We start from the raw sequence: 9,951 nt of genomic DNA on the forward strand, positions 1-9,951 counted from the left end.
ACCTATTATAGAGTGTATGTACTAGGTATGTATGATTATTATTATATCGAAGTTTAATGTTGTATGAAACACGCGACTGTGAATCGGACCTGTTAGGCCAATGTAGAACACACTTAGCTGTCGCTTCTTCCAACTGAGATTTATTTTTGGTTTTTTCAGTGATCAAATTCAAAATTTTACTTTGCTCTAAGTTAACTTGTTTTAGTAGATATCGTATATCATATGAATGTTAGCAAAATCGTTATAAAAAAAACCTAATCGTTACATTTTAATTTCATATTATAAAAAACAATAATAGTATTGTATTTTAAATACTTTTAACAATTATTCATACATTTCTTAAACCAATTATACCTAAATATTTTGTAACTATAAACACGTCTCACATCTCTATACTCGCCGTTATCCTGTCCTAAAGGGCATATGCTGGTCAATCTTTGTGAGACGAAATAATTATTTTGCAGTATAATAATATAATACGATACCTGACATTTGGAGATATCGGCGTATTATAATTTTAATATTATTTAAAATACTCGTGCTTTGCCCAAATATAATGGTTCTTTTTTCGTTTTTTCGTTTTTTCGTTTTTGAAGCTTTCCTGTTTTTCTCGTATTTTCGCGTATAATAATAATATAATATATACCTAGGCTAGACTCTCTATCACTCTCTCTCTCTCTCTCTCTCTCTTTGCAGATGTTTCTCTGTCTATCTTCGTCGCAAAAACCTTTTCACAATGCACCGGCCGAAACCTCGAGTGCCCTTATCCCGCGGCTTCCCGTCCCACTCCTACACACACGGTCATAGTAGTCATCCACTCGAAATACACACAGATCGGAAAAAATAACACTGCGTTCGTCCCGCACAAAGCGTGTACAACGACGCAGATGTGCTTCGGATAAACCGCACGAACCATATTATATATTATTATTATTATTACTACTATTATTATACATATATATTATATAATACGAGTATGTACGCGGGGGCGCGTTCGATCAATTTTCTGTCCTCGCACACATAATATATCGGTCACACGCATTTATTATCATACTTATAACCTGCAATCCCATTGGGTAGGTTTATACTGCGTCATGATATTAATATTACACGAATACACGATACACCTTATACCACAAAATTGTCTTGGATCACATTAGTGAATTAACTAGAAGAAGAATATATTCATTGGTATTAATCAATGCATTATTATATAGCTGTCAAAATTTCATCGCCAAACATAAAATAATAAGTAGGTATTAAGTAGAGTCCAACGTTTCAAACAAAATGTGCAACGATTTTAATAATACGATTAATGATATAGGTACAGTTATACCTCCCTTAACGAACATCTCTAAGTAGCGGATACGTTCAAACAGCGAAAGTTTTTAGGGGTACTATAAATTTTCAACACTTTTATGGCAATTTCATTTTTGATTTTGACAATTTTTATCTCTTAAATATAAAATAATATTGGACTGCCTTGATAAATATCTATCTATATATAATCTAATCTTAGTAGGTACCTAGTTAGTACTATACATATTATACTATGTACATTGTACAATTATAGTTTATCTTATCTGTCCACTATCGCGTCGATAAAAACATTTTTCTAGTTTATGTTCTGTGAAGTTATCTTATTCGTACTTAGTTGTGTATATGATTCCATTACACACGAAAGTATTGGCAGTTGAATAATTATAAAATGCATTAGTACACGAAGTTACTATGTATCAAGATCAAGATAAACTAACTTAACTAACTGATTTTTTTAATAAATGTTAATTTTCGTAAATTTTTACATACATAATAATATATACCTACAATTAATATTTGTAAAATATTACAAATATAATACATAGGTATATCATTATTATACGCATATTAAATAAACGTTGTACATACCTATATGTAGTTATTAATTTTTCCTAATTATTTTCGAGAATTTTTTTCCTCTCTGAATAGCAGAAACCTCTAAATAACAGACAAAATTACGACGACTGAGAGTGTCCGGAATTTAGAAGTTTCACTGTATATAATATCCAATTACCCTATTATTTAGATATAGGTACATCATATTTGCAACAATTATGATTAAACATAATATTGTATATTATCTTTTATTGAATTATTCATAAATAATATTTGATTAATTTAGGAACATCAAAATAATAAGGTACCTATTAATAATGTTGGACTGAAAATTTGGAACCTATATCTAATGCTTATCCAATTCGTCGACAGTGGCGGTTTTTATATAACATTGAAGGGGGTTTTTTCAATTTTTACCCCCACCATACTTACATTTATCAAATAAAGAATAAAATTTGTATATGGACCTATATAATAAATTACATCTAACTTTCATTATTCGTTATTCTTTAATCTATAACTTTAGATTTTTACATTAGGAAAACCATCTTTTATAGTGATTCTTAAAAACATATAGGTACAATTGGAAGATAGGCAACTCAATTAACATCATGAAATATTTACTTACTGTCTATTAAGTATTATTTATTAGTAAAGCGTTCAATTCTTCTTTATATGTAATGTTAAATATTAATATGTATTTGTAGCTATTATCCAATTAAATATTAGTACTAGATATCTAGGAACAGAACAAAGTTAATTGTTGTTGATAAGTTGTAGTATGTAGGCTGGTGACAGAAATTCTTGTATTTTATGTTTTACATGTACATAATATCATTGATTTTATAACTTTATATTTTATAATCAATGATAATATTAATATTATTCCAGTCATAGCTCATGATTTGTTATCAAAATGTTAAAATTAACTACTGATCATTTTAAGCATTATCATGTTTGAAATAAATTTACTGATTGTACAATTTGTCACACTTTTAGATACATATTCTAAATATTGAATTAATGTTTTCTACTTGTTTTCTCTCTCTGACTAATTATCAACATAGGAAAATTGACTACTTTAGTAAGTTTAACTATAATTTTTGATACACGTGTATGTGTACTTATGTAGAATATTACAGTTTAAAAATGTACTAATCTCGATTTAAAATTTTAATATAAAAAAAAACAATGTAAAAACAGATAATATTTCTTAACTTTAAGTTTGAATAAAAATCAATTCACTTTAATCCTTAAGAACAATGTTGGTTCTGCTAATAAATTGTGATTTCATCATCTAAGTTACTAAGAACTCAAATTTGAAACCGTACAAGAAATATTAAAAAAAAAAAAAGTTATTATTTACTTATAACAAATACATTAGAAATAGTAAGAATTGTCAAAAACTATGGATAAAAAATAAAAATGTTAACCAAAAGTTATTAGTATTATTCAATGTAGAATTTTATAAATTAACACCAATATTCAGATAATGATAAATCCTTCAATTATTACCACATGTATGTTAACAATCCGTCAAAATGGATTAAAAATTAAGCTGTGCACGAATCATATTTCAAAAATTTAGGTTCCCATTTGAATTTTTAAAGTCATTCTAATTAATAAAAAAATATATTTACTATCAAATTAATTTTGATTATAATATGATTCAAAAAGGTTTTTACATAGGTCATTTTTTCCTAATTTAAGTATATCATGTTGAAATCTGCTGTCACGTGAAATTTGGAACACTGTCTATACTTAATAAATACAAACAAAATAATTATTATAATTATTTTTATTTCAAAAAACTTCATAAACAATATACAAGTAGACTATCCATATAATTATAAAACTATTAAAAACATAACAAGTATCTTTATGTATAAAAATAATTTTTTATCAAAACATTGTCCTGTGTATAAGCTGCAATCAATTTATATTTCTAATATTAATAACCGCCACTAACTGGAATTGATGTACCAGTAATGTATGAACTTTTTTCAGACGCCAAAAATGTCACTACTTCAGCTATTTCTGTAAAATTAAAATTATATAATATATTAAATTATATATTTTTTTATAATACAAGTTTATTTAAATTAAATAAAAAAAATTTAGATTTTCAACATTTTTAATTTGACAGTAAATTTTAACATCAGCAAACATTATATACGCTAACAACATTATAAAAACATAAATTAATGATACATAATTCAGATGTATTAACATATAATTCAAGTACACAATACTACTATATTAAATATTTATTATTATTTTTTTTTTTTTTTTGAGATATTATATTGTAATCAATTAGTAAATTATATTAACTTAAATGTATGAGTTTTTTCATTACATATTTTTGAATTTTAAATATCAGTAAGACAATAAAGCTACAGTTTAACATTTTTCACAACTTTTTTTTTTTTATTTATTTAATTTTTATTTACAATCTGTTACATAAAATGAACAATAAGTAAAATAGATAATTGAATAAGTGGCTTGAGGAAAGGACAGATTTAAGAAGCCTTCCAGTGAAGACACTTTGTAATTTTTTTCACAACTAAATTTAAATTATTTGTTGTTATATTACATTATTTATTTATCATTCTAATAATTATTATTCTTATAATTTGATTGTGTATAACATTTCATAAATATTAATAATTCAAAATTAATATTAGTAATATTGTGTAAAAAGTTAAGAGTTTAGTGGCAATTGTTTATTGTGAAAACAATCCCAATTATTTTAAATTCAGATTAAAAAAAAATAATTAAAGAAAAAAATTCAATACAATAAATTAGTGTTTAAAATTTAATCAAATACATTTTGATAGGTAGTATTTGATAACTGAAAAAGTATTTGAAGGCCATCATTCTAATATTTTACAACATTGTCAATAGAAAAATTATAATAAATGCAATGTGTTAATATGAATTTAATAAATAAAATTATAGACACATTTTAAAGTATAAGTAAAGAATGAAAAATAGTTGTATGTTTCAACTAATATATTATATATCCTAATAATACATAATATTTTTATTTCAGCATTTATTTTAATAAAACGGTTAAACTCTAGGAATTTAGACAGTTGTGTAACTAACACAGATTAATAAAAATAAAAATAATATATACTTTAAAGATTAAATTAACTTTTATAATATTTATGAGCAATTTTTTTATCACTGGGTACTTAAATTAGAATTAAAAATAATAATTGTTGAAATAACTAAATGGCAATATCAGGTAATAAAAATAAAGTTAAATTTAACAAACAATGAGTTGTTTTTATAACATTTTACTGTACTCAGTCATCACTCAATGACTTGTTACTTTTATAGATAAATAATAAATAGCATACATTGAAACTAAAACAAAAAAAAAAAGTACATTTAAGAATTTAATGTAATATGAACATTAATTTTATTTTCAATGTTATTTAAAAACAAAATTAATTATTATACCTACATATTTAAGTATACAGAAATAAAAATATAATTAAAAGTAGTTAAGTATTTAGATGGAGGAATTCAGCAATATTATTATTGTTAATATTATTCATTAGTAAAAATGTATTGACTTAATTCATACATAAATTTGTTTGAAGTATTATGATAATGAATATATTTTTTTTTTTATTAGAAATAAACAATCTATATAAATAATGTACAATAAGCTTATGTGGTAAAATAAGTCGATAATGAATATAAGTATTTTATATTATTTATATCAAAAATAATTACCTTCAGATTCAGCAAATCTATTCATGGGAATGGCAGTTTTAAAAAATTCTTTTATGTTCCCAGGTATCATGTCAGTCATAGGAGATACTGTAAATCCTGGCAACACAGTGTTACATCTGATGTTGTGTCTAATATTAAAACAATACAATTTTAATAAAACTTAACAATTTTTATAACATTGAAATTTAACAAACCGTGCCATTTCTAATGCTACTGTTTTACTGAAGATTTCAACAGCAGCCTTGCTAGCTGAATAATTACACTGTCCTTTATTACCACGTTGTGCAACTATACTTCCAATATTCACTATGGAACCAGATAAATTTTTCTCCACAAGTTCTTTACAAATGGTTTGGGTGATAAGAAAAGTTCCCTTTAAATATAATGGTACAATTTTAATATTAACATAGGTAAATATATAAAATATTGTAATCAGACTTCAATGTTGATTTCTTTATACCACCAAACTTCTCTATTACCTTTACATTAACATTAAATACACTCTCAAAATCTTGCACAGACATTTTCAACATGAAATTATCTCTTGTAATTCCTGCAGCATTGACGACTACAGTCGGTGGTGCAGAATAATCCGTGAACACTTGTTTCAACACTTTTGTGACAGATTCAACATCGGACACATCCAATTGATAACTTTTGTGACCTTCGCCTAAAATTTGTATTGCTAAATTCTATCTCTAATAAGTTTTGAATTCTACCTGTGAGCTCTTCAACAGTGGTCTGTACATTTTTTATGTTTAGATCTGCTGCTACGACTGTAGCACCTTCTCGAGCCATCACACGGCAAATCGCTCGACCGATACCTCCTCCGGCTCCTGCAACGACATATGTACCAGTATGGAAATCATTTGAACTCAGATTTTATACATTTCAACAATTTACAATCGAACTTACCAGTCACAAAAGCTAGTTTTCCTGGTAACATATCAAGAGTACAAACGGACTACTTTGAAACAAAATTTAATTAATAAATAAAATGTCACAGCTAAATGCTAATACTGAGACTGAAGTTTGACGAATTTAATTCAAAAAAAAATAACCAGAATTCATACTCTAGCGAACTCTGTACTGTTGATAACACCAGAACTGATAAGACTGATAAGAGCGGCCGACGAGTGGAAGGACATTTTTCAAGTACACACGATAATATAAAAATAAAAACCTTATATTTTATTACGATATCTAAATTAAATTCAGAACAAATGCTTTAACAAGACTACATAGTAATGTATACAAATATTGGTCTTTTTAAAAATAAACAGCAATTAAAAAACGTGGCTCAAGAGCTCAGAAAACATATTCTATTTTGAATAATGAAATAGATAATGGAAAAAAAATATAAATTTTTAAAAATTTAGCTAAATTATAACAACAATAAATAAACTAAAATCTAAAACAAAACGTATTAATATAAATAAAATAAATTGGTCTTTAGACAAAGGAAAAAGTAAGATTAAAAAAAAGTACATTCAAATGACAACACAATAAGCATCTGTGCTCTTTCTCGTATACCCTCCAATCGGTATTCTACCTAAAAGTCCGGCGAACAAAAGTCCGGTAAAAAAAGACCCGCGAAAAAAAGTCCGATGTAATAAAAGTCCGGCTAACAAAAGTCCAGTTTATTTATTATCAGTTTAGTTTATCGTTTGTAGGCGACTTTATTAAGTTGGGTCACCTAATACTATTATCTTTCAGTATTAGCCATTATAGGAATATAATCTTTATTACCTATATGTTATAGATGATCGCTTTAAATGAAAAGTCACACATTATCTTTACTTATTTTTCATTTAAAATTGAATTACCCTGGATAAATGCTCAGTCGATGTTTTGTATCGTAAACGCTGTAACCGTACATTTTGTGAAATCATTAATAATAAATCATTATACATTTTTTAAATCCAAATCTTGTGAAAATGAGTGAAATATTTAAATTAAAAACAAAAGGTGATAATATAAATAAAATAGTATTCGGGGGATACTCGAACACAATACAACATAAACAAAGAAATAATTTACGATAGAAATGTAGCATGAAAATGAAATGCGAGTATGATGCAGTGTTATGTACATCAAACGACATTTCTAATCCTAAATTAATAAAACAACACAATCATGCAAGCGATAAGAATATATCGGAAGTAGAACAGTTCAAATGCAACATAAAAAATCATGCTAAATTATCATACGATAAACCAAGTCAGATTTTTGCCGAGGCGGTTAGTGGTCTTCCGGATGAAATTTTAATGAATATACCTAATAAAAATTCTGTTAAGCGTGTTATTCAAAAGCAACGTAGCAATTTAAATCCTCCCAAACCTACCTACTTGCTTAGAAGATTAAAAAATTGAAGGTAAATATTTCACTTATTTTAAACTATTTTTAGCCATTTGAAATATTCGTTTTTTTTATACCGAGTCATTCTTTTATCATTAAACACTCATTATTTCAAAAATTATTAATGTTTTTGAAAATATTTTTTTACATAATTTCAAGTTGTTACAAAACCAACGTTTTTATTAAAAAAATTATATTTTTAAATATTTTTTATCCTTATCATTTTTTAAGTTTTTTACAACACATTTGTACACAAATTTATAAATGTATAACTACAAATAGACACAATTTTATTGTTCTATTATTAAAGTGATATTACGTTAAATTTATTACGTTATAAATAGTATTTTATGTAGTATGAACAGTATTATGTACCTATAATTATAATATTTGAAATATTAATGATATTATTTAATTTGTATTTTAGGCGATTGGTCATTATATGAAGAAAAACAATTTTTATTATCCGACAACATGGATTTAAACCACTAAAGAGTTATCATTTTCGCTATGGATGAAGGACTTCGTATTTTAGCAGAGGCAAGTACTTGGTATTGTGACGGAAATTTTAATCTCAGTCTTAAGCATTTTATGCAATTATACGTTATAAGAGTCCCAAAAAATGATTTTTTTATTACTGCTGTATATTGTTTGTTAGAACGTAAGACAACTTCAAATTATGAAACAATGTTTAAAATAATTATTGAAAAATGTGAAGAGCAAAATTTGTTTCCTGACCCCAGGTTTCTGCATATAGATTTCGAAAAAGCAGTAATTACAGCGGCTTCTAATATTTTTGGTTCGGAATTAGAAATTAGAGGGTGCTTTTATTATATATGCCAGAGTACATTTCGCAAAATCCAGGATTTAGGTTTACAAAACATTTATATGAATGATGACAAATTTAGTCATTTTTGTTCGATGATTGATAGTTTGGCATTCTTACCCCTTGAACGGGTGCACGAAGGAATGGATTTTTTAAAACAAACAAGCATTTCTGAAGCGCATGATTTGTTGAGTTACTTTGACACCACATATGTTAATGGTTCATATAGGAGAGTTGGTGCTGGTATGAACATAAAATTAAGAAAAACTAATCCTTTATTCCTACCAAAAACATGGAATGTCTTTGAAGCCACATTAAATAGTGAAAACAGAACTAACAATATATGTGAAGCATGGAACAACCGCTTCACACACTTGGTAGGTCATAGTCATCCAACAATATGGGTGCTAATTAAAAAAATCAAGTTAGACTTTGGAGCCGATAGGACAAAAATAGCATTAAGCAGTACAGGACAAACCATGAAAAAATCAAAAATGAATCAAAAAAACATCAGGCTTGAAACATTATGCAAGCGAATTCATAACTCCGAGCTAAGTGTTGAAGAGTTTTTATCTCAAGTGGGACATAATATTAGGACACGGCCAAGGTTATAAACCTGATTTGCCTAAAAAATAACCCCATATGCAATTTTACCAAGAAATTTATTTACATTTTTTTTTATTTATATGTATATATTATTGACCGTAATTGAAAATATTGACTATTAGAGTTTATAAAATATTCATATACACGTATTTATTAGAATATACATTTTAGTTTTGAATATTATACAATTATTATTATTTAAAATCTTACAAAATCGCATATGGGGTTATTTTTTCGGGGGTTATTTTTTCGCGATACCAGGTTAAGGATATAGATTTTTCATTCTGAATTCAAATGTAATAATTGTATTATAAATTATTGCTATTATTTTTAATAACATCAATGTTTTCTTGTACGACATGAAATTTTATTTTTATTTAAAAGTAACAATCAATCTGACCAAAAAATTATAATGTCATATTTTATGTAATATTTTAATTTTTATTGTACCTACCTATAATATTGATTTAAGTTGAAAAATGTATACTTATAAATAAATATGTATAATAAATAAACCGGACTTTTTTTCGCTGGTCTTT

General features: G+C 26.0%; 2 protein-coding genes across 2 annotated transcripts; one reads left to right on the forward strand and one right to left on the reverse strand.

Moving 5' to 3' along the window:
* Nucleotides 1-3,655: 3,655 nt before the first annotated feature.
* On the reverse strand, nt 3,656-6,698 carry LOC132922651 (estradiol 17-beta-dehydrogenase 8). The gene is made up of 6 exons (XM_060986276.1): nt 6,538-6,698; nt 6,342-6,458; nt 6,102-6,292; nt 5,817-5,995; nt 5,623-5,750; nt 3,656-3,912 (listed from the first exon to the last, which is right to left on the reverse strand). Exons 1-6 carry the CDS (start codon nt 6,566-6,568, stop codon nt 3,827-3,829), a joined length of 732 nt encoding a protein of 243 aa, XP_060842259.1. The 5' UTR covers nt 6,569-6,698; the 3' UTR covers nt 3,656-3,826.
* A 431-nt stretch (nt 6,699-7,129) lies between these two features.
* On the forward strand, nt 7,130-9,861 carry LOC132922650 (uncharacterized). The gene is made up of 2 exons (XM_060986275.1): nt 7,130-7,996; nt 8,408-9,861. The coding sequence occupies exon 2, from the start codon at nt 8,491-8,493 to the stop codon at nt 9,418-9,420; it is 930 nt and encodes a 309-aa protein (XP_060842258.1). The 5' UTR covers nt 7,130-7,996; nt 8,408-8,490; the 3' UTR covers nt 9,421-9,861.
* The last annotated feature ends 90 nt before the right edge of the window (nt 9,862-9,951 follow it).

This window comes from Rhopalosiphum padi, chromosome 2, assembly GCF_020882245.1.
Source record: "Rhopalosiphum padi isolate XX-2018 chromosome 2, ASM2088224v1, whole genome shotgun sequence".
Classification (NCBI taxonomy): domain Eukaryota; kingdom Metazoa; phylum Arthropoda; class Insecta; order Hemiptera; family Aphididae; genus Rhopalosiphum; species Rhopalosiphum padi.

What these genes read in the sequence shown, in the direction of transcription:
- LOC132922651 (XM_060986276.1), bottom strand. Translation starts at nt 6,568, where the DNA reads ATGTTACCAGGAAAACTAGCTTTTGTGACTG. An exon ending in TATTTAATGTTAATGTAAAG is followed by an intron (nt 5,996 to 6,101) that starts GTAATAGAGAAG and finishes TTATATTTAAAG; the next exon opens with GGAACTTTTCTTATCACCCA. An exon ending in GTAGCATTAGAAATGGCACG is followed by an intron (nt 5,751 to 5,816) that starts GTTTGTTAAATT and finishes TTTTAATATTAG; the next exon opens with ACACAACATCAGATGTAACA.
- LOC132922650 (XM_060986275.1), top strand. Translation starts at nt 8,491, where the DNA reads ATGGATGAAGGACTTCGTATTTTAGCAGAGGCAAGTACTTGGTATTGT.